Genomic DNA, 24868 nt, shown 5'->3' with positions numbered 1-24868 from the left:
CGGGGCCCTTGTGCAGCTGCACCGGCTGCACATGCGGTATGTCCGCCCCTGCCGTGCTGCACACGGCGGTTACTCTGGTGATTAGCCGGTGGTCATAATAATGCGACTCCACTGTTTATCATAGTTGCATACAATATGAAATTATAGTTTTACAGGATGTTGTAATGTGATTTTGATTTTTTGCTTTTGAAAAAAGGCCACGCGCCAAAAATCTCATCCGATTTTATGTAATGCGATCTCAAAAAATCATCTTAACGCATCACAACACATTGCATGAGAGAAGTCATCGAGTATGGCTAGTTTAGGTAAACCTGTCCTGTCCTATAATATCGTTTTCCACCTTCTCAGGCGCTAAAATCAGATTTCGTTTCCATTCGGCATCTGTCCCCTCTCGCTGCATGTCTAAACTACACACTGAGCGCTGAACTTCTTATAGTGTAGCCAGCAGGGGGCAGTGTGACAACAGTTTCCCTGTAGTGTCGGTGACCGCCTCTCTTCCACCTCTCACTGTTGATCACTTCCGCTCTCCAATCCAGCAGCGCCATATTGTCTGGCAGGAGAGCTCGGCCGCCATAGAAGGATCCGGTGTTATTGAAAGAGCGGCAGCAAACGCGCGTGAACGGTCGGATTAGCCTCGAGAGGGTCGATATAGCGGTTTCCAGTAGTTTGCATGTAAGTGACTGGCGGGTTTTGAAAGACATGGCCTAGGCTTTGACGGCGGCAACGAGGCCTAGCACTCACGCGCGGAAGGCTGCGTTGGTGCTGACCATATTTCGCTCGCAGCTCGGGGTCTAACGGTCCATCTCTTTTCTTCCTCCCGGGCATGCAGGAAGGTGGGGGAGAGCTGGTTACTGCAGGCACATGCTATAATAGATCGGGGCGGGGGAGTGTGGCTGCAGTACCTTGTGTGACTGGTGTGGGCCACATGGGGCTGCGCTGTGCTGCTGTATAAATCACTGTGCTTCTCAGTGCAGTATACGGCTGCCATTTATTCCTGGGAGATCCGGCTTCTACGTGAGAATATCACTACCCAGATACAGGGAGATGTGATCTGACAGCCCTGTTCAGATGCAGTATGCACGATCCAGCGCTATTTCCCGGCCTCCCTATTCCGGCGCAGCTAAATGCCCCTTCTAAAGCGTATGGCCATCCACTGTTGTCACTCGCAGGCCACTCCCCCAGTTGCCAAGTAACTGTCTGAACATATTTTGGGCTGCTGTTCTGTGACGTGTCCTCTTTATAAAGAATAAGATTACTTTTTTTTGTTTTTTAAATCCCTGTAGAATTTGCTGCCCTGAGTGCAAACATTGCAGTGGTGTTCAAGTCCATCAATGGCTCCCGCCAATGGGTGTCCCTGCTGCGATCGTGTCACAAACTGTCAGTTTAAGTGAACCAGTTGCAGTGGGGACTTCCTTTCTGGGCAATGTAGGGTGTCCTATACGTTGTAGAGAGAAGTGGGATGGGTACATGTACGGACCTAGAGTTTTTTTTATTTTTTAACAAGTAATTAAAAAGCCCTCCTATTCATGAAGAATAAGAACACTAAGTAAACAGGCATTGTATATTGATGGCCTATCTTTAGGAGCCATCAATATCAGATCAGATGGGGGGGGGGTATTCACCTCTGCCAATCAGCTGACTGAAGGGGCTGGGGCGTTCGTCACCGCTGCTCTTCTAATGTTTACCTGGCATTGCACATTACGTCAGGTCCGTGGCCCTGACAGATTCAGGTCTTAGTGCAAGATATAGCTGCTCTGTATACAGGATACAAATCTGCTGTATCTCAAGAAGTAAGGATAGTTTTTAATAAAAAGTATTTTGAAAGTTGCACCAAACACATTGATAGACATTTTTATGAAAAAAACCAAACACGATTTCAAAGGTGTTCATCGCCTTTAAAACTATATATGACTTTTTATATGTTTATAGAAGTAATAACACAACTTTTGTCTGCAGGCAGTGATTTGTAAGCTACGTGGCAGGCATGTGGGATCAAGGCGGGCAGCCTTGGCAGCAATGGCCATTAAATCAGCAACAATGGATGGAGTCATTTCAGCACCAGCAAGACCCAAGTAAGTGCTTAGAAGCTGCAGCAAGTAAGTAGTTCACTTCTATTGGGTATGGTTTTGATGTGTACAATTCAACAATCTTCTACTAATTGTGTTAGTCCATTACGATCGTCTCTGTGTGTAAAGACTCGGAAGTGCTTATTCAATCGTCAGATCCGCAAATTGCTATGTGTAAATCTAATCGCTCAATATCTTGTAAATGAAAATGGTTGTTTCTTTACATCTCTTTACCATGTGACTATTCTTTCAACTTCTTTGCAATATTGAATAATTGCCATATGTAAAGAAGTGTGGTACGCTTGGTACCGTGTATCCAATTGTTGCTGCTTATAAATCCGGTACATTATTAATTATGCTCTAAATATAAAATGCCTATTTCGTTATTCCTTGGTTTACCTGTATAGCCGTTTATCAGTTAGTCATTAAATCCATCTTTTAGGCTAGATTCACACCATGTTTTTGCATCCTGTTTGAAAAGTCCTGTTTTTTTTGTTTGGTAGGCAAATTTATCATTAAAACGGGATACAACAGGACACACAAATGATGCAAATTCCTCTTTTCTGTCCTGTTTATTAACAGGATTCAGATGGATCATGTTTTTGGTATAATAAAAATCAATGGCATCAAGATAGGTGTCCTGTTTTATAAGTAACTTTTTTTTTTTTTTTCTCCAATGATGTAAAAGAAAAAACAGGATCAAAAAACGTGTGAATAAAGCCTTGCTCCACCTTTTTAGAGAGAATCTCTCACTGACCGATCTATTAAAATAAGAATATCATTGTTAACGCCATGAGGACCCTTTCATAGGTCTGGAATACTGGTGTATTTTGACATCCATATTAAAGCCACCACATCCTCCCCATTCCGCCTATATAGTTCCATTCATTTGAACTGCGGGTGTTGCAGCCATAATACACATGGACGTTAAAATGCGCACGCATTCCGGCCTTCTGAAAGATCTCTTTGTACTGGATGTGCTGCAGAAATCTGGAGGAAGCTACAGGCAAATCCACAGCAAATTGGTCTGATTTGGGTGCAGGTTTGCGTTATGTTGATCGGCTAAAATTGAAAAAAAAAAATCTTTGTTCCCAAATTTATGCTGGTCCCCTGCCTGTCTGTTTCCTGGCCACCAGCGAGGCGTGTAGACGCATGTCACCTCTGTCGTTACCAGAGTAGAGTGTTTTTTTTATTTTAAAAATTTTGTAAACCTGTGGATTTTGCCACGTACAGGTTTTGTTGCAGATTTTGACTTCCCCATTAAGCTAAATGCGGAAGATCAGCAAATGACATTGACGTGCTGAGGCTTTAAAAATCCACACCGTAAGTCCATTTCTGCTTAGATTGGAATCCCGCATGCAGTTACTGATGCCGTTTTTCAGCTAAACACAGAAGTGGATACAAAGTAGAGAAGTTAGACAGTAAGGGCTCGTCCACACTCTGCGGAATTGCCGCGTTTTTTCCAGGCGGAATTTCGGATGGAAAAAACCCAGCAGAATACAGTAGCAGCATAGTGGATGAGATTTAACACATCCCCACGCTGCGTAAAAATACCGAGCAGAAATTGACCAGCGGTGCGTATTTTTCAGACCGCAGCACATCAATTCCTGCTGTGGAAAGTGGCCAGAATTGCTGCGTTTGTCTCCATCGATACGCACCATTTTATGCCGTAAAAACCGCAGGAAATGGTGTGTTTTTACCGCAGCGGAATGTCTGCGTTTTTCAACGGAATTGCAATTCCATTGTGTGTGTGGACAAGCCCTAAGTCTTTCCTTTATATTTTCACTTAAAGGTTATGTACACCTTTTGAAGGGCATTTTTTTTTAACTAAAAATGTCAGTGTGTTTGGTGTAACTTTTTATAATTAAAACGGCACTGTTAACCCCTTAACGACATGTCACGTACTAGTAGGTGACATCCGTTAAGGGGAAGTATGGAGCGGGCTCACGGGCTGAGCTCGCGCCATACTCAGCGGGTGACGACTGTGTTATACAGCCGACACCTCGCTGCAAAGGGTGGAATAATTTCGCCCATTTAACACCTTAAATGTTGCAGTCAATCGCGACCGCTGTAATTTTAATTGTTAGGGTATGTTCACACGGCAGCGTCCGTAACGGCTGAAATTACGGGGCTGTTTTCAGGAGAAAACAGCTCCGTAATTTCAGCCGTCATGGCATGTTGAGGCGCTTTTTCGCTGCGTCAATTACGGACGTAAATGGAGCTGTTTTTCCATGGAGTCAATGGAAAACAGCTCCATTTACGTCTAAAGAAGTGACAGGCACTTCTTTGACGCGGGCGTCTTTTTTACGCCCCGCCTTTTGACAGCGGGGCGTAAAAAAAAATGACCGTCGGCACAGAACATCGTAAGACCCATTCTAATGAATGGGCAGATGTTTTGCCGACGCTTTGGAGCCGCTATTTCGGACGTAATTCGGGGTAAAAACGCCCAAATTACGGCCATAAATAGTGTGTGTGAACATACCCTAAGAAACAGGGGTGGCCCCCTCAAACACGCCAACCTGCCCCTGCGACGCAATTGGCCAATGAAAATGGTTGTCATGGCAGCCTGGGGGCCTGATGAAGGCCTCCAGGTCTGCCATCCTTGTACTCCTTTTAAGCCCTGCCTCCGTTGAAGCCCTGCATCCAACGATCGCTGGTTCAAGTCCCATAGGGGGACTATTTAAAAAAAAAATGTAAAAAACGTACTAAAGCAGGGTTAAAAAAAAAAAATGTCAAAGTTAAGGCCCTGTTCACACGGAGATTATTGCAGGCAGAAAATTCTGCCTCAAAATTCCGTTTGGAATTTTGAGGCAGATTTTGATCTGCCTGCACGCTGTTTGCCGCGTTTTTCGCTTTCGCCCATTGAGCGCCACGGGCAAAAACACAACGAAATACGCTTTCTCTGCCTCCCATTGATGTCAATGGGAGTTCAGAGATGTAAACGCCCGAAGATAGGGCATGTTGCTTTTTCCCGCGAGCGTTTTTTTCCGCTCCGCTGGAAAAAACGCATCCACTTCCCTTTGAAATCAATGGGAGGCATTTTCAGAAGTTTTTTGGCGTGTTCTCCGAAGCGGTTTCCGCGTCAGTATAAAAAAAAACTGTGAACAGGGCCTAACACAACGGTTATCGCCCTGTCCGTAAAAGTCCAAACTATCACAATATAGCGTTGTTTAACCCATTCGGTGAAGGCCCAAAAAAAAATAACTATATATATATATATATATATATATATATATATATATATAACTATAACATGCAAATTGCCGTTTTTGGTCACCTTAGCACTCCAAAAAAAACTCAATAAAGTCGCGTACCCAAAATGGTATCGGTGAAAACTACAGCTTGCCCCGCAAAACTTAGGCCCTCACACCGCTAAATTGATGGAAAAATAAAAAAGTTATGGCGACAAAAAACATTTGTGTTTTTTTAACAAATACTTTTATTTTTTTAAAAGTGGCAAAACATGTAAATTTGGTATTGCCGTAATCGTATCAACATGTAGAATAAGGTGAATATGTAGTTTTTACCGCCTGATGGACACTGTAAAAACACCCCCCCCCCCCAAAATGGCATAATCGCTGTTTTTTTGCCCATATCACCCCACAAATAATTTTTTTCAGCTTCCCAGTACATTATGCAGTACAATAAATGGTGCCGTGAACATCTACAATCTGTCCCGCAAAAAAACAAACCCTAATACGGCTATGTCGAAGCAAAAAAAAAGTTAGGGCTTTTGGATAATCCACGATCCAGTGTGGGTGTAGATGGTTCCACTGGTACTTGTAGTTCCACGTAGACGCAGCCGGTTTACCGACGTCTTCTAGTGGAAAAAATACCTACTGTATGTCTCCTGCACGATAAGAAGGAAACAATAGTGCAATAACCTTCAATACTGTTCTCGTCGCGCAAATTTTATTCCATACTTACAAAAGACAGAGATTTCAAGCACATTTAAACTTCAATAAAATGGTAAAAGCATGAGCGGCACGCCAAACACACTCACCCGACCCTGGATTTCGCCCTTCCGGCTTCCTCTGGGGAATTGTGCTGTATGTAGAGCTAAATCCTGTTCCCGGCAGGTCCGCGGAACTGACTGGTTCAGTGAAAGCGGCTCCTGCGTGTCTCCACCTGTAATCTATCACATCTACAGTTAGTTCATCACTTAGGCCCCATGCACACGACCGTAAAAAAAACCTCCGTTTTTGCGGACCGCAATTGCCATTCACTTTCATTGAACACTGACACCTTTCCGTAGCACTACGGAAGGGTGTCCGTGCCGTGGAAATGTTCCGGGAATTATGGAACATGTCCGTTCTTTCGCATTTTGCGGGCCGTGCTCCCATACTTCGTATGGGAGCACGGCCCGAAAATGCGGCTGTCAGTCAGCGGCCGGCCGTGCCCGCAATCGCGGGCCGTGATTGCGGGCACGGTCGTGTGCATGGGGCCTTAGGCTGGGTTCACACAAGCACATTAACGTCCGTAATGGACGGACGTATTTCGGCCGGAAGTCCCGGACCGAACTCGGTGCAGGGAGCCGGGCTCCTAGCATCATAGTTATGTACGATGCTAGGAGTCCCTGCCTCTCCGTGGAACTACTGTCCCGTACTGAAAGCATGATTACAGTCCGGGACAGTTGTCCTGCAGAGAGGCAGGAACTCCTAGCATCGTACATAAGTATGATGCTAGGAGCCCGGCTCCCTGCACTTCCGGCCGAAATACGTCCGTCCATTACGGACGTTAATGTGCTCGTGTGAACCCAGCCTAAGATGTGATAGATTACAGGGGGACGCAGGACCCTCTGACACTGAACCAGTCAGGTCCATGGTACCGACGGATTCAGGTTATAGTAAACGATACAGCTGCTCTGTAAAGAGAATACAGAGCAGTTGTATCCCAAAAAGTAAAAATAATTTTTATTAAAAATTATAAAGTTACACCAAACACACTGACTGCCCTTCAAAGGTTTACATAGCCTTTAACTTTGACTAAAGAAACTGCATCGAAAGTTTTTTAAAAAAATTACGTGTGCGAATTTAGACTTGGGCCTTCTTTACATACTTTCTTACATGTGTTTCTGGTGTTGGTTTTAATAAATATTGAGTGCGCAAAAATGTGACTTTTTTTTTTTTTTTTAAAGCTACTTGAGTGGCATAAAACTGTTAAGTTCCCCCCTGTGTATGTTGGCTTTATCGTATTTTAATATAGACTTTAAAGTAGCATCTGGCCACCACGTTTTTGGGCAAAAAGACGCATAAAACCGCACCAAAAACATGAGAGAACGCTTTGTATGAATTCACCCTTAGGCTATGTTCACACGTCTTATGTTTGAAGCAGGAAAATACGAGGCTGATTTTTAAGAGAAAACCGCCTCTGTATCCTGACGTTTTTGAAGCTAATTTGGAAAAAGTTTTGCGTTTTTGAGGCGTATTTTCAAAGTGTTTTTTGTAGTGTCATTGGAAAATCAGCTTGTGAAACATTTTCAAGAAGTGACATGTTACTACTTCTTTACGAAGTGTGTTTTTACGAGGCTTTTTTTAAATTCAGCAGCATAAAAATATGCCTCAAGTGTATTTCCCATTGAAATAATGGAAGCTGTTTGCAGCCGTATTTCAAGTGTATTTTGGAGCGTAATACGATAATTTTATGCTCCAAAATATACCCCTGGGGTGAAGTCACATTGGGCAGATTTTGTTGCAGAAATTCTGTTCTATTGGTATGAATGGGGGTGTTTTGGCAGCAGGAGAATGGATTTCTGCAAGTTCCATTAAAATAAATGGGAATTAATTTATAGGGGTTATCCCATCATGGACATTTATGGCATAACCACAGGATATGTCAAATGTCAGATAGATGTGGGTCCCACCACTGGGACCTGTACCTCTCTCTAGAATGGGACACCCTAAATCTTGTTCTACCTCTCTGTGCTCTGACTGACTCGTGTGATTCCCAACCATGAGCTGAATGTTCGTTACGGTAACAGCGGAGCTCGCATGCTACGCTCTTTCCGTAACGGTCGTTCACTATTATGGGACTTAGGGAAACAGCGTAGTTCAGCGAGCTACTCTGGTTTCTTCTTGGGTCAGAAATCACAAGTTTCAGCCGCAACACAGAGCGTAGAAAGGGGTTTAGGGGTACCCGTTCTAGAGATAGGTGGGACCTGCATCTATCTGACATTTGATATATCCTGTTGATATGCCATAAATGTCTTTGATGGGAAAACCCCTTTAAGTCACAGACGTTTTTGCCACAAAATCTGCCGCGTGTTACTGCACCCTTCTAGTTCCACGAGTTTAATCGCATCCACTAAACAGCCCCCCAAAGTGCCAAACAGGTGGTGGGGCTGAAAAGAAAGCACTTTCTGAATACGCAGACACGTGGTGTATCACGTGATTTCTCCCAGCCAGCCAGCAGCTCTGAAAATGAATGTGTCGCAGGCTGTTCCTCCTGTTTCTGAGAATTTATACACGGTCGAGTCACATTATTATGACCACCTCCTACTTTTGATGTCAGCAGCGTGTAGCCCATGAAGGAAGTGATGTGTCGTGTGTACGATAGGCTGTCTGAACACATAACACTCGTTGCCATGGGTAAAAGAGGGATTTATCAGAGTTGCAAAAAGGGATGATTATTGACTTTCGGGCCAGGGGTGGCAGAACTATTTCTCAAACAGCGCAGTTTATGAACTTTTTGCGTGCTGCTGTGGTGAAAGTGTATCGTAAGTGGACAAATGGCACCATTGGGAATAACCGATGTAAAAACTGCGGAGCACCATGTACCATTGGTGAATGTCTGCTACGAAGGTGTGCGAGGGCCGAACGACACGCTACAGAGGAGCAGCTCACCGTGAAAATCAACCAGAGGCTACCAGACGTGTGTATAAAACAAGAGTTCAGCAAACCCTACTGCGTATGGGGCTCCCAGCCGGATGGTCACTGATCTTATGTTAACAAAGGTGCATAGGGGGAAAAAAGCTTTAATTTGCACCGCGGTATCGGAATTGGACTAGCAATGATTGGCAAAGGGTTTCCTTCTCCGATGAGTCATGTTTTCTGCTTCATCGAACGGATGGATGTTGGCGTGTCAGGCGAGAAACGTCCGAGAACAAACACCCTGCAGCCATTGCTGGAAGAACACAAGCTGGTGGTGGCAGCGTTATGGTCTGGGGAAGTTTTTCATGGCACTTTCTGGGTCTACTCGTACATGTAGAAGGCACTTTGAACCGATGTGGGTATGAATTAATCGTTGCAGATCACACCTGGGGCAGATGGAATCTACCAGCAAGACAATGTGACCTGTCACGTGGTTGGAAGAGCACGACCCAGACTTCCAAGCACTTCCCTGGCCCCCTAATTTGCTAGACTTGAACCCAATTGAGCATCTGTGGGACCACCTCGATTGTCTTGTTCGCTCTATGGATCCTCCTCCACGCACCCTCCAGCAAATGTGTGATGTTCTGCAGTCAGCACGGCTCCAGATACCGGAGACCACCTACCAGCACCTTATTGATCACTCCCAGCCCGTCTAGCTGCTGTCCGTTCTGCACACGGCGGTTACTCTGGATTTAGCTGGTGGTCATAATAATGTGACACCACTGTTTATATCACAGATCCATGTTTTCCGCTGGCAATCTAAAAAATCATATACGCTTACCTTTATGAATTCTGTTTTGGTCCTCTTTTAATTGTAAAGTAGTAATATGATTTCAGGTATGTGCAGAGGTCAACCCCTGTTCTCTAATACTGATGTATATACAGTTAGTTTTTTCTTGTTTCGATATGCCTTTTTAAACTGTTCTGTTTTTTTCCCCCTCATTTTTTTAAGGTCAAATTGATTGGGCAGCATTAGCCCAGGCATGGATTGCACAACGTGAGGCCACAGGGCAAGGAGTGGTGGAACAGCAAGGGATAATGCCCAATGGACAAGATCTGCCACCAGTTCCACAAATAGAACCTGTCCCCAACAATCATAATTTTCAAGGTGATCCCAATTTTAATCGAATGTGGCAACCAGGTAAGTAATTTGATCTATTAGCATTTATTTTCTAGTTAAAGGGTAACTAAAATTCCAAAAACTTCTGACATGTCAGCAGTTTTGATCGGTGATGGTCTGAGCACTGAGACCCTCACAGATCGCTAAAGTGAAGCTGCAGGAGCGCTCAGGTGAGTGCTGAGCCGCTTTGTTTCTGATCAGCTTTTTTGGGAAAGCCAAGCAATTGGTAAAAGGGCTCAATAGAAAGTCTGAACCCGTACACCAATTACTCGGCTTTCCGAGAAAAGTCGTTCCGAAACTAAGCTGCTCAGCACTCACCTGGGCTCTTCCTTTTACCCATCGGTGGGGGTCTCAGTGGTCAGACCCCCATCGAACAAAGCTTCTGACATGTCAGAAGTTTTTTGATAGTTTAGCTACCCTTTTATAAGCCATCTTTTTAATTTGGTGTCTATTTTGAAAACGTGAACAGAACACTGAAAGCTGATTTATACATTTTCTTGGAGAAGAGTAACACCCGTCAATCCCTAATATGTTTCCAGTGACCAAATTGCTCCCTTTACAATTCGTAACAATATGTGTAGTAGAGAACTAGATAAAATCTCTGAAACTTCTTCTCTTCCCACTTCTGTCAGCAGAATTGAGGCAGTTGTGGTAATGTGCTGATGGTCATGACGGCCCCTTGGCTCTGCACTCGGTACACAAATGCTGTAAAGGCAACAGATCTGATTATTTAACGAAATCTCAAGTTCCTGTTCTTGCTTGTCACTTCTGTTTAGAATGGGTCGGAATGCACCACCAACCACCACCTCACCATCCTCCCCCAGAGCAGCCATGGATACCCCCAGCACCTGGACCAATGGATATTGTTCCAGCATCTGAAGACAGCAACAGCCAGGATAGTGGAGATTTTACTAATGACAGCAGGCATATGTTTAACCAAAATAACCATGGTTTCAGTGGACCTCCTGAAAACTTTCCCATGGGGCCAGTGAATCAGTTCGATTACCAGGTGAAAAATGAAGTTTTATTTGTGTTTTAGTTGGGTTTTACATGGAAAAATGAAATCCGTTTTTGTTTACATTTTAAACATTGCATAGCTGGTTGCTAAACAGATTGCCTTGGGTTTAACTCTATGTATCTTTTTTTAAGCATGGTTCTGCAGGGTATGGTCCTCAAGGTGGCTTTCACCCTCCGTATTGGCAGCAAGGACCACCTGGACCTCCAGGTCCACCTGCACCACCCCCTAATAGAAGGGAAAGGCCATCCTTCAGGGAAAGACAGCGTTCACCCATACCAATACCACCGAAGCAAGAGCCTCTACAGATCGGTATGTATTATTTACAACCAGCTAAATAATGAAGCTACATATCGCTGAAAATATAATGCTACTCTATCACTTTGAATTTCAATCAAAATTGTGTTTTGTATTTCATTGGTGATACAACAAAGATTGGATATTGACATCCTGTCGTTTATTTATGTGAAATATTTCCCATAAATACATTCAGGCTGGATACACACATCGCGTATTTATTGCAGATTTTGATGCAGAATTTTGAGCCAAACCCCAAAGTGGTTTGAAAAGGAATGGGAAATATCAAGGAAGGACCTATACGACTTCATCCTCCTGAATCTACTTCTGGCTTTGGTTTAAAAATCTACATCAAGATCTCTTCGTTGCCGTGGTCTCCAAGATTTGTTGGGAAATAGATCACCTTTTTTATGGCAATACTGACCTGAGATCAGGAGCGTATGTGTAGCCACTGCCTCAGGGGTCAGCAGCCTTCCGTACTCCAGCTGTTGTGAAATTACAATTCCCAGCATGCCCTAACAGCCAAAGACTTTATTATTCGAGCCAAAGGCTGTCGGGGTATGCTGGGATTTGTAGTTTAGCTTCACAGCAGCTGGAGTGCTGAAGGTTGCAGACCCCTGCACTACCGCCATACCTGCTGTTTATCAGCCAGTTGATTTCTATTACAGCAAAGATGGAATGATTTAAAATTTTACACAATTAAATATCCTGCGAGAAAAAGCGATTTGTGGTAACTATCCTACTAAACATGTTTGTTAGATCTCAATCTGGCAAACACAGAGGACCTACTCCTTACCAAGTTCTCTGTTCTTAAAGGGGTTGTCCACCAACGAACAACTGGTGACCTATCCACAGGATAGGTCATCAATATATGATCGGTGCGGGGCTTACACCCGTACCCTGCATCGATCAGCTGCCTCTTAGCACCGGATGTTATGAAGGGTATTCAGTAGTTGGTGCTGGAAGCAGAAGGCTCCGACTACTGCTGGCGGCCATGCTTCAGACCTGCAGTACTTCAGCTCAGCCTTTATTCCGTGACCGGAAACCATATGCCTCTGGCATGGACATCCGGTGCCAGGAGGCAAACGATCATATACTGATGACCTATCCTGTGTATAGGTTACCAGTTGTCCGTGGGTGGACAACCCCTTTAAAGGGAATGTGTTGCTAGAAATTTTAAAAAAACATTTCAGTTAAACAGTATATAAGTGATTAAACATTGTTTTAATTTAATTTTTTCACAAGTCAGGAAATATTATAAATTAGATTCTAATTTATAACATTTCCATGTGCTGGTCACTAGAGGGAGCAATTCCCAAAATTGCATCATTGCGATGTGGTAATGCAACCTCATAGCTTTATGCTGCAAATTTTGTGTAGACACACCCGCTCTAGTGTCCTCACACAATCCCCCCTCCCTTATCCTGGCTAGTGCCAGGAGAAGGAGGTGGTTGAATCTTCTCATCCACTGTGCATTCACTCAGAAAATGGCGGCACACAGTATAGGAGGATTAGATACAGTGGTAATCAGACAGTATAACACGAACATAATACACACATCACATACACGAACATCACTTACCTGCTCCTGCCGCCGCTCCTACTCCTCGCATCTTCACTGCCTGGAACACGTCCTGAAGCCGCAACCGGAAGTAGTCATCTTACTGTCCGGCCGCGGCTTCCGGTCCACATGAAAATGGCGCCGGATGTCGCTCTGCCGAAGACCTTCCTTTTGGTCTGTGTGGGAGCGGCGCATGCGCCGTTCCCACACAGACCGCGTACACTATAGTGAATGGAACGGCTCCCGTTCGCATTCTCTATGGGGATGTATGTGCCGTATTCCATCTCTGTATGTGTCGTTAATCGACACATTCAGAGATGGAAAAAAATGGCAGCCCCCATAGAGAAGTAAAAGTAAGAAAAAAGAAAAGTACAACACAAAAACACAAATAAATAAAATGTATTTGAATCTACTAAAAGCAAATTTAAATTAAAAAAAAAATATTTCGCGACACCTTCCCTTTAAGGGTTAAAATAATACTTGGATATTGTAGTTATTTTTCCAGTGCATGTAAGAAAACCGTATCTGATTGGGGAAGCTTATTTTTTTTGAGGTGGTCCAACTTTAAATAATTGTGACATTTTGGGTTTTATCCCTGGTGGTACAAGAGGTCCGATCCAGCTTATTCTCTAACTGAAGGGGCCATAGAATTCTGTTCAAATATCCTCCGCTCACAACATTATTTTATGCTGGACTTCCCTCTTAACCTCTTCCCGCGCCATGGTGTGCTATTGCGACGTGATGGGGGAGGTGTTTGGAGCAGGCTCATCCGCTGAGTCTGCTCCGTACGCAACGGGTGTCAGCTGTGTTTTACAGTTGACACCCGGGACTAAAAGCCAGCAACAGCGATCGTGCTGTTTAACCTCTTAGCTGCGCGATCGCAACATCTAAGGTGTTAAAAACAGGGTGGCGCCCCCTCTGATAGTTCCCCCCCCCCCCCGCAAAGCGATCAAGGGGCGCCAATGGCTGTCATTGCAGCCCAGGGGCCTAATGAAGGCCCCACAGTTCTGCCTGCCTTCATCTCCTGTTAAGCCATGTCTCTCCTGTAAAAATGACAATATACTGATTGCTGGTTCAAGTCCCCTAGGGAACTAATGAAATGTATAAAAAAAAGAAAGTAAACGTTTTTGTTTTTTTACACTGCTAAAAGTTTTATTTAAGCTCAAAAAGCCCCTCTTTTCCCATTTTTACTCTGAAGTAATGTTAAAAAGTAAAAAAAAAACTACAAAATTGGTATCGTTGCATCCGGAAAAGTCTGAAATATTACATTATTGAATGCGCATGGTGAATGCTGTAAAACCGCCAGATTCTCAGGTTTTTTTGGTCACTTCACATCTGATATAAGAAGTGATCAAAAAGTCTCCTGTAGCCCAAAATGGTACCAATTGAAACTACAGCTCGCCCCGCAAGAAATTAAGCCCTCATACCGCTCAATCGACAAAAAAATAGTTATGACTCTCAGAATGTGGCGAAAAAACACATTTTTATTTTTAACAATTGGTTTCTTCCTTGTAAAAGTAGTTAAACATAAAAAAACAATATACATTTGGTATCACCGTAATCTTATTGACTGTTAGAATAAAGTTAACATGCCGTTTTTACCGTATGGTGAAAGCCGTAAAAAGGAAACTCCTCAAAAGAATGAGAAATCGATGTTTTTCCTATTCCGCCCCACATAGAATTTTCTTTCCAGTTTCCCAATACATTATATGGTACAACAAATGGTACCGTTCAAAACGACAACTCATTCCCCAAAAAACAAGCCCTCAAATGGCTGGCTATATTGACGGAAAAATAAAAAAGTTATGGCTTTTGGAAAATGAAAACGAAAATAAAAAAAAAAGGCTGGGTCCTGAAGGGGTTAATGTCTTTTGTAGATGCAGTGAAACGTAGGACTTTACCTGCGTGGATTCGCGAGGGTTTAGAGAAGATGGAAAGAGAAAAGCAGAAGAAGTTGGAACGTGAGAGAATGGAACAGCAGCGTTCACAAATGAAAAAGGAAATAAAGAACCAAGAAACTGAAGAGGGTGGTGATGGGCCACGGTTGCCACAAAAAAGCAAGTTTGTAAGTAGAAGCAAGACCTAGTTAACCATTTAATCATTCTCACCACCTTTACTGAAAGATTAGACCTTGAAACACAAACCCCACCTAGAAGGTACTCCTGTCGCTCAGGAGAATTGGCAAGTTTGGTTAGACGAGATGTGTGGTGTCTGTTTTGTATGTTCTCTACAATATCTTTGTATTTGTTCCCAGCCAATTTCCCTTGAGGGTGAAATTTTACAATAAGCCTTTTTCTTCTATCATATGGCTTTTTTTTGTGTGTGTGTGTGGTATTGATTGTACATGGCTGCTTCTACTGTATGGAGCACTGAAGGGACTTTCTACGCATTGCACTTATTTTAGAGACTTTTACAAATTGCCTATTTTACACATTTTTGTTTTTTTAGGACAGTGATGAAGAGGAAGAAGACGATGAAGATGAAGAGGACAAATCTAGTCCAAAAGTCAGCCGCAGTCCTTCTCCACCTGTGCAGGAAGAGAATAGTGAGCCAGAAATAACGGAAGAAGAGAGAGCATATCAACTGGTACTTGGTTTATCCTAGTTGTACAAAAGCCACATTAGGACTGCGGACAGCCAAAAGTTGACTTTTTTTTTTTTTAAATAGGGGGTGGCTGTTCTCTTCTCACGCACAATTCATATTTTCGTGGGGTGGGGGCACCTTGTCTCATGTCATCGCAAGTTATGTGACTTCTGCTTTCAGTGCAGCCTGAGAAATTAGTGTTAAATAAGTACCACATGTCCCATCTTATATTTCGCAAACTAATTCTGCTGTCTATAGAGTATGAATCGAAGCAGAAAAATTTACATTTTTACAAATCTCACAAATGGGGGAACAAGGTTTATTTAAAGAAGACCTGTCACTAGGTCATATAAGTTGAAATGGTTAACTGACCTGAATAGCACTGTCTCCCTGCTTCCAGCAGTGTGTTTTTTTTTTTGTTTTCTTTCTAGACCCCCTGCCATTCCAGAGGTGTGGCCCACTGTTGTGTTGCCATCCTATATGCTAATTTGCTGTAGTTAGCCACTGGGTTGGATCTAGCTTCCCTGCCTCTGATGTTAAATGGTAAGAGAAAAATGATCTGATGCTGACCAATCAGTGCAAGGCAGCTTGAGGGTAGTTCACGCCCTGTTGCCTAACTAAAGACAATGAGCTTAGAGGGAGCCAATAGAACAGTGGCCTATATCTCTGGGGATAGGTGGTCCAGGAAAAAAAGAAAAACAGTGCTGGGATCGGTGAGACAGCACTATTCAGGTCAGTTAATCAGTTCAATTTATATGACCTAATGACAGGACCTCTTTCAAAAAACATTTGATATGTCGCAGAAGTTTTGATCAGTAGGTGTCACGGAGACCCCCACCGATCGCTAAAGGGAAACGGCAGGAACACTGGGCCGCTTCATTTCTAATCGGCTTTCTCGGATAGCCAAGCAATTGGTGTACGGGCTCATGGACTTTCTATTGGGTCCGTACACCGCTACATCGGCTTTCCGAGAAAAGCCTATCAGAAACGAAGTGGCTCACCCGAGCACTTCTGCCGCTTCATTTTAGCGATCCGTGTGAGTCTCAGCACTCCGACCCCCACCAATCAAGACTTGTGACATGTTAGAAGTTTTTTGAAAGTTTATTTACCCTTTAAGTTTTGAGCGTTGGATTCAAGTCCGGTGTTGCCACAAGAGTTATCTGGAATGATTCATATATTGTGTTTTTTTCATTGTAACTACATAAAACATGCTTTGTTGCTATCTAGATGATAATGACCAAAACGCTGCTAACCGAGATTCTTTTGGATGTCACAAATGAAGAAATTTACAGTTTGGCTAAAGAGACTCATCGTAAAGCAACTAAAGGTAGAGGTTTTTGTTTTGTTCTGAATGCATGGCTTCTTATTTAGTGTGATGTGGATGAGTGAAGCTTCCGGTTACCTGTGCTTCACAAGTAGAACATATAAATGTAGCTAAATGTTCTAAACCAGATACTTCTATCTCCGCAACTTAACCGTTTCTTGCTCTGATTTATTATCATTATCAAATATGATCTATTATTGAACCATTATGACTGCGCTTATTTAAGTGAAAATCTCTAAGCGTGTGTGTCTGACATAAGAAATATGAGCATTCTGTATCTTAAGCCCCATATCAGGGCTTCTATTTTGCCAGTTTAGGAGTGTTGCAAAGACTGCATGTTTTCCTATGAATTTTGTATTTTAACCTTTCTTCTCTCCCCCCAAATAGCAGCACTAGTAATAAATTTTGCATAGAAGCTCATGACTTTGAGGTCGTGGCTATGTGTGTTAACATGTTGTTCCTGTTGTTGATGTGATACAAAGCTCCTGCAAGGCAGCTGGCACAGTCCAGTGCACTGGCTTCCCTTACTGGACTTGGTAAGTAGGTTTCACTGTCAATGGATGGGGTGGGGTTACTCGGATTATCTAGTGTGCATGGTTTTGAATACAAACATTTCCAGTATATGCCATGGCAGATTTGTACGTGTAGCTTTTTCAGCAGCTGATTGGAGTAGACTATTGAATCTGTACAAGGACAAATATGGAATGTTGAGATTCCTTAATGGGCAGCTTCACGTTTACTAATCAGTTTCTCATTGTATACGACATACTGGATATGTTTTTGTAGCATAACAATGTATGGATGATATGTGAAATATGTTTTATACCTTAATGGGGTTGTCAGGTTTTAGCAAATTAATGTTGTTTTTTTGTATGAGTAAGTTATACAATTTTCCAATATCCTTTCTGTGTTAATTCCTCATGGAGTTCAAGATCTCTGCTTTTTATTCTGTAGGAACATTCATTGTTTGCATCCAGTGGATACAATTCTGTCCTGGTCATGTGATGGACACACAGGTGCTGGGATTGTTAGAAGACACAGCTCTGATACACAGACTGTAACGAGCTGTGCACCTGTGTGTCCATCACATGACCATGGACAGAATTTTATCCACTGGAAGTAAACAATGAATGTTCCTACTGAATGACAAGCAGAGATCCTGAAAACTGTGAGGAATTAATACAGAAAGTATATTGGAAAATTGTATAACTTTTAATTATACAAAAAAAAAAGTAAAAAAATTTTTTTTTCTGAAAGTGGACCACCCCTTTAAAATGCTCGATTTCTTTTAACATTTGTCTGGAAGCAGCTCTTTTCCACACCTACACACACACTCACTATTTCCCTACAGAAAGGTGGAACTTCCTATATTTTCTTTTTTTCCCTCTTTATTACTGCAAGTCACCTCTATATGGAATTATATATTTGGGTTAAAGGGGTATTCCCAGAATCGACAATTATCAGCTACCCACATGATGGGGGATAATTGTCTGATCTGCTCGACTACCGCTAAATTCAATGTCCTGCTGATTGGAGGATCTGGGGGTTCAGAACGAACCCTCAATCTTGCGATGAGTATGGGGCCCCCACGGTGGGTCGTAAGTAGCATTCTCAGAGAAATGTTGAAAGTGCTGCTGCTTTACCAATAGTGTTCTAGACATTGGGCTCCCCAGGGACTTGAGACCTACGTTCTAGTAATCGGTGAGGGTGCCATACATGCGTTACCTATCCTTTAAATCCAAAAGATGAGCTTTTCTTTATATTGGCTGCAGTTTCCTGCTGATACTTGCAGTACAGTGAAAAGGTGCTGTCATTTTGGCTCCACTAATTTGGCACAATATATGGTTGTTGCAGAAGACGTTTTATATAGGAACACAAAGCTAAAAAAAAGAAATCAGATGATTACATATATTTTACTTTAATATGGGAGACTACAGTTTAGCAACATGTCTTATTTTGACGTCTTTTCTTCAAGATACTAACTGCATTCCTGGGTCACCATTAGTCATAATCTATATAGTTCTATCTAATTGTGTAAATATATTGTACCATATTATTAACTTTTTAGTGTTTGATTTGTTTTACAAAATTATTTCTTTTTAGTGCATTTTCCCTAAAATTAAGTAATGGCCCATAATTAAGTCTTTGGGTCAGCCTTTTCCGGTTAATTTTTATTTTTTAGAAACTTTTAATTTAAATTTGGCTGGCCACCAAATATGACTGGATTCGATATGATGGCTTTCACAATCACCCAGCTTTCCCATGCTGCTGAATGACAAATCTGCCTAGTCAGAAGATTTTTCATTCAGAACTGTGGTAAAGCTCCTGACGAATCTGTATTGGTGTTGTAACAGCGGTACCAATTTTCATCCAACTTTTCTAGAAAAAATAAATATAGTAAACGGTTAAATAAAATTGGCCACCTCCCAGGAGAGGACAATTCAATGTATTAACCGGTGATTTAAAAAAATAAATAAAAATTAGGCAGAGAGTCTGTTCAGTTCACTTAATGAAGGAATTTGCGTGACACAGACAGCCTCCGTCTTGTGCAGCCTAAGATTTACGTGGTTAGGGACTGAATTTCAATTTCTCCAAATATTCAATAAACCTAATGGGAATTTGGAATTGGCCACAACTTTGCTAATGGTAGCAATTAAAAAAACAAAAGCACAATATAGAAGGAAATTGCGACTTGTCTTTTCTAATATTTAATTTTACTTCAGATTGTTGAAGACGCCTTTAAAGGGAATGTGTTGCCAGCAAAACATGTTTTGTTTTTTTTAGTTAAACAATTAGTGTGTGGGGGATTAAACATAGTTATAATTTTTTTTCTTTTTTTCACGAGTCAGGAAATATTATAAATTGGATTCAATTTATAATATTTCCCAGCACTGGTCACTAGATGGAGCCATTCCCAAAATTGCAGCATTGCATGTGGTAAAGCAACCACATTGCTTTATGCTGCAAAATTGGGTAAAAATCCCTCGCTCTAGTGAGCTCTGAGAATCCCCCCCTCCTTTATCCTGGCTAGTGCCGGGAGAAACGAGGGGTTTGAACGGTCTAACCTCCTACACTGTCGCCATTTTTTGAGCTAACACACAGTGTAGAAGGTTTACATACACTAGTAAACACACACTGAAACACAAACATACATAGAAATAACTTATCTGCTCCAGTCGCCGCCGGTCCATCCGCTCCGTCTGCTGCCGCTGCTCCATGTGCACAAGTCCGGAAGCCGCGACCGGAAGTAGTAATCTTACTGTCCGGCCGCGACTTCCGGTCAACAGGAAAATGGCGCCGGACGGCGCGCATTTCAAATTGAACTGTGTGGGAGCGGCGCATGTGCCGTTCCCACACAGCGGCGTACACGATAGTGGATGGAACGGGCCCCGTTCGCAGTTCCTATGGGACTGGAGCTGCCGTATTCCATGTCTGTATGTGTCTTTAATCGACACATACAGAAATGGAAAAAAAAAATGGCAGCCCCCATAGGGAAGAAAAAGTGTAAAAATAGAAAAAAGTAACACACAAACACACAAATTAATCCAAACGTTTTTAATAAAGCACTAACATCTTTAACATATTAAAAAAAAATTTGGGGTGACACTGTTCCTTTTAAATACTCAGTTTCTCATATCGAATATTTGTCCAATTTAGCTGTATATCACTATGTACACTAGTTACAAAAAATACTTACTCCCTGGATTCAGATTGGTATTCCCTTGGCTCAAAGTATAATTTTATGAGGACTTGTATGATAAGCAGGTTTAAAGGGGAAATACAGGGAACATGATTTTTTGATATGTCAAAGATACATGGGAAAAGACCAGATTGCTGAAATCTAATTTTATTCTGTCACTGGATTTCAGAAAGAAAGTTCTAGAATGTGCTAGAAGACCCTCTTGCACTGCTCAGAGATTTGTTTTCGGACACAAGATTCTAAGTGAACAGACGTTGGTTTGAATGGCCCTTTGCTTAGAATTTTTTGGCAGATTTTCAATAACTGATCAGTGCCAATGTGTTTGGATGACCTTAGAGATTTCATTCTAGAAATCACTGATAGACTGACATCTCAGACAAGAAAGCTTGTGATCTTCTCCAAGCTTATGAAAGTTTAGTGGTGTAGAGATCCTACTGATTTCAGACTTGTACTATGTGTTATGAAGAACCATAGAGACCTTGATTACGGAATTTTTAATTTAAAAGAAATTTGTGGAAACATTCCTATTGCTGCATGATGGATTGGGATTTATGTATGCAGGTGGACTGGGTGGTTATGGGTCAGCCGAAAGTGAAGATGAGAGGAGCTACAGAGGCTCCGAATCTTCTGACACTGATGAAGAGGAACTCCGTCACAGGATACGACAAAAGTTGGAAGCATTTAAGCGAAAAGAAAAAGAGCAACAGCTGCTTGAGCGACAACTAGAAGGTAAGGGCCACTGATGGCTCCAATAATGTTGGTTTTATGCGGCTTTCTTAATAAAAGATTTTTTGCGATGTTAGTAAGGTCACCCATGACCTTGTATTACATAGGACAGACGAAGGTTGCGATGGCATTGTGGTTATTCTGTGATTTCTATCACAAGTTGACGTCATTGTGTATTCCCAGCCTAGAAAAACTAGTATTAAAGGGATGGGTAGCTGCTGAATACCGCCTGTCGTTCTGAGTTGGATTAACATTTGTTCGGCTATTGCTTAGGAATGGCAGTATGTGTAGCTCTCAGCAAATGTACATAACTGACCTACAACTTATGTATTTGACAACCTAAAGAAAGTGTGGCGGGCCTGAATCAGACATTTCTGTTAGTCTTCTATACACATCTGGTAATAAGCACTGTAATATTATTTGGTCTAGAGATGTTCGTTGTTTTTTTTCCTCAGTAGAATATTGTAAGTAGCAGTTAAAATATGACGTCATCCAAACTTGTTTTCTGCTTTCAGAGGAAAAACTACAAATAGAGGCACGCGATAAAGAAGCAAACGAGCCCGTTACAGATCTTCCAAACAATTTAGAAGTACACGAAAAAAGAAAAGTTGAGGGGGATGTGGAGAATGATAAGAAAAAAGTGAACAGCGAGGCATTACCTTTAATTGATGTCAGCAAAGAGATTAAGGAAAGGACAACTGCTAGTAAGTCTAGGAGCTCAAGTAGTAGTAGTAGCAGCAGCAGCAGCAGCAGTAGTAAGGAGCATAGCAGCAGCAGTAGTGTGTACAGCTCTAGTTCCTCAAGTAGTCCTAGTTCATCTCCCTCTTTACCCAAGAGGAAAAAGAGACGAAGTCATAGTATGTCACCACCGCGTAAAATGAGACGTAGCAGAAGTAGGAGTACAACACGCAAGAGTCAGAGGGAGAAGAGCAGAAGCAGGGAAAAAATTAGCGAACGGAGAAGGTCTAGTAAGAATAGTGTGGAGAGGGATTGGCGTAAAGATCGGAGCCACAGCAGAGAGAAAAGAGCAAGTTGTTCCAGAGACAGACATGGTCGTAGTAGAAGCAGAGAGAGGCGTAAAAGTGATGCTCATCGTCGGAGCTCTAGCAGGAACAGACCCAAGAATAAGGGCAATAGCCGAGAAAGGGAGAAGGCAAGGAGCAGAAGTGTTGAAGTGGATAGGAAGAGAAGGGAGTCCGAAAAGGACAGGAGAAAAGAAAAGCTAAAGAGGGAAGATAAATCTAAATCTACTATTCAAGAGGAGAAAATTAAAACTAGGAGAGAGAGTGAAAGGACATTCTCCCGCAGTGAGTCTTCCTCCTCAAAGATGTCTCGGCAGGATTCTAGGCAAGATGGTAAAAAGGGCTCGAACAAGGAAAGTAAGAAACGAGCCTATTCTAGTGGAAGAAGCAGTTCAGAATCTCCTGCTTACAAGGATAAAAAAGCTAAGAAATTGAAACGTAGCCGGTCACGCTCTATGGAGAAACCTCAAAGGTCTGGTAAGAAGGCAAGCCGCAAACACAAGTCTAAGACCCGATCAAGGTAGTACACTTTTTCAATCTATTGTTTAATATAATTAATGTGCATTTTCTTTAAAAGGGAGTGGGAAAGGGTATTGCTACATTTTTTATATTTTTTTTACAATTTTTTTTTTTCTATCAGTTTCCAAAAAGCTATCTTTGTAGTGTAATTTAAACTCATACTGTGCTTATTTTTGTTCCGCAGATCGTCGACACCTGTTCGCCGTAAACACTGATGGCTCACTGACCATGACATTCATTTTTTAAAAATTCCATGAGTTTTAAAGGCTTGTCTCATTCTAGAGGCACATTACGGCTACGTAGGTGTGAAAAATGTATTCTTTTTCCCTTTCCATTTCCTTACTTTTAAATATGTATATATCTTTTTTCCATTTTCTTGCTCCTGGAAGTAAAAGAAAATACTAAAACTACTTTGTATGGCATATTTTCAACAAATTAGGAATGGGTATTTTATTTTTAGCTGTAATGTTCTCAAAACAGTTAACTGTCCTGTAATATTAATAAAGCACTGTGCTTATTTTTTTTGTTAAAACCTTTCCATTACCGTTTTGCTCTACATAGAACAGTTTTACGCTTAATTCCTATAGAAGATGGTGATTATACCGCTAAAATGTGCAACTTCACTAAAAAGCTTTGAGGTGTTTTATGCATAGATAATGTAGGTTATTGCTTTAAATTGTGAACCACTGGTAAAAAAAACAAAATCCGTCTTCGGCTGGAATCCCTTATGAAGTTTTTGTGCCAAAGCCGTAAGTGAATAAAGAAAGAAAAAAAAGGTAAAGTACAAAGGAAAGACAGATTTGTCTTCTCTCTTGTATCCACTCCTGTGCTGGCTTAAAAAAACTGCTTCAAAAACTGCATGTGTGATTCCAGCCTTAGGCTGGGTTCACACGAGCACATTAACGTCCGTAATGGACGGACATATTTCAGGCGGAAGTCCCGGACCGAACTCAGTGCAGGGAGCCGGGCTCCTAGCATCATACTTATGTACGATGCTAGGAGTCCCTGCCTCTCCGTGGAACTACTGCCCCGTACTGAAAACATCATTACAGTACGGGACAGTTGTCCTGCAGAGAGGCAGGGACTCCTAACATCGTACATAACTATGATGCTAGGAGCCCGGCTCCCTGCACTAAGTTCGGTCCGGGACTTCCACCCGAAATACGTCCGTCCATTACGGACGTTAATGTGCTCGTGTGAACACGGCCTTAAGCCGGTTTTACATGAATTAGTATGTCCTCCACACGCGGTTCTGTTGAACAGAACTTAGACAACTATAGGACTCCAAGTCCGGTTCATTAGAACCACATACCAAGCCGGCCATATTACCACTGTGTGAAACAGGCCATCTAGTGTTTTATCACTACACTCTTACACCTTTTAGTGAATATGGGAAAAATACTTCAGCAAATTGTGCCCTGGAACCTCAATCGCTAGAATAGGGATCCGTGGCCCTCCTCAGGACGCCATGCCTCTTTGTTTTCTGACTGAGATCTGTCAATGTAATTTCCCATCAAATTTTTCACTTGACTGCAATGGAACTACATGTGCATTACGGTCTTATTGTAGTCATGGGGAAAGTCTGTGGACCTATTGGAGTCTGAAAAAACGGATGGCCCCTGATATGAATGGGGGGGGGGGGTATATGATATCTTTTTTTTTTTGTATATTCGAAGGCGGAACAGAAGATTGTGAAATATCTTGGTCACCGGGGGTGTAAAATGAGCAGACACTAATGGCAGTGAAAAGGTTAAGAATGCTTTGAAGCTCTTCTTAAAGAGGCTCTGTCACCACATTATAAGTGGCCTATATTGTACATGATGTGATCGGCGCTGTAATGTAGATTACAGCAGTGTTTTTTATTTAGAAAAATTATCATTTTTGACGGAGTTATGACCTATTTTAGCTTTATGCTAATGAGTTTCTCAATGGACAACTGGGCATGTTTTACTTTTTGACCAAGTGGGCGTTGTGGAGAGAAGTGTATGACGCTGACCAATCAGTGACCAATCAGCATCATACACTTCTCTCCATTCATTTACTCTGCAGATAGCGATATAGCTATA

At 42.2% G+C, this 24868-nt stretch overlaps 1 protein-coding gene across 5 annotated transcripts; it reads left to right on the top strand.

Moving 5' to 3' along the window:
- Positions 1 to 508: 508 nt before the first annotated feature.
- PNISR (PNN interacting serine and arginine rich protein) lies at positions 509 to 23334 on the top strand. Of its 5 annotated transcripts, none has more exons than XM_075862194.1 (12): positions 509 to 672; positions 1957 to 2072; positions 9888 to 10076; positions 10832 to 11064; positions 11205 to 11382; positions 14806 to 14993; positions 15377 to 15514; positions 16739 to 16838; positions 17318 to 17371; positions 21097 to 21264; positions 21777 to 22803; positions 22987 to 23334. In XM_075862194.1, the coding sequence occupies exons 2-12, from the start codon at positions 1985 to 1987 to the stop codon at positions 23015 to 23017; spliced, it is 2394 nt and encodes a 797-aa protein (XP_075718309.1). In that variant the 5' UTR covers positions 509 to 672; positions 1957 to 1984; the 3' UTR covers positions 23018 to 23334. The 5 variants fall into 5 exon arrangements, with proteins under 5 accessions (XP_075718309.1, XP_075718307.1, XP_075718310.1 ...); XM_075862192.1 differs by having other exon boundaries at positions 1957 to 2096; XM_075862193.1 differs by lacking the exon at positions 509 to 672 and adding an exon at positions 757 to 833 and having other exon boundaries at positions 1957 to 2096.
- The last annotated feature ends 1534 nt before the right edge of the window (positions 23335 to 24868 follow it).

Source organism: Rhinoderma darwinii, chromosome 4, assembly GCF_050947455.1.
Source record: "Rhinoderma darwinii isolate aRhiDar2 chromosome 4, aRhiDar2.hap1, whole genome shotgun sequence".
NCBI classification, from domain to species: Eukaryota; Metazoa; Chordata; class Amphibia; order Anura; family Rhinodermatidae; genus Rhinoderma; species Rhinoderma darwinii.
Note: the sequence above shows the minus strand (reverse complement) of the source record. Positions and strands in the feature narration are given on the sequence as shown.

Excerpts from the sequence above, each read along its gene's own strand:
- PNISR (XM_075862192.1), top strand. The coding sequence starts at position 1,985 with ATGTGGGATCAAGGCGGGCAGCCTTGGCAGCAATGGCCATTAAATCAG. Across the intron at positions 17,372-21,096 it reads GGCTTCCCTTACTGGACTTG|GTGGACTGGGTGGTTATGGG; the intron begins GTAAGTAGGTTT and ends TTATGTATGCAG. Across the intron at positions 22,804-22,986 it reads AAGTCTAAGACCCGATCAAG|ATCGTCGACACCTGTTCGCC; the intron begins GTAGTACACTTT and ends TTTGTTCCGCAG.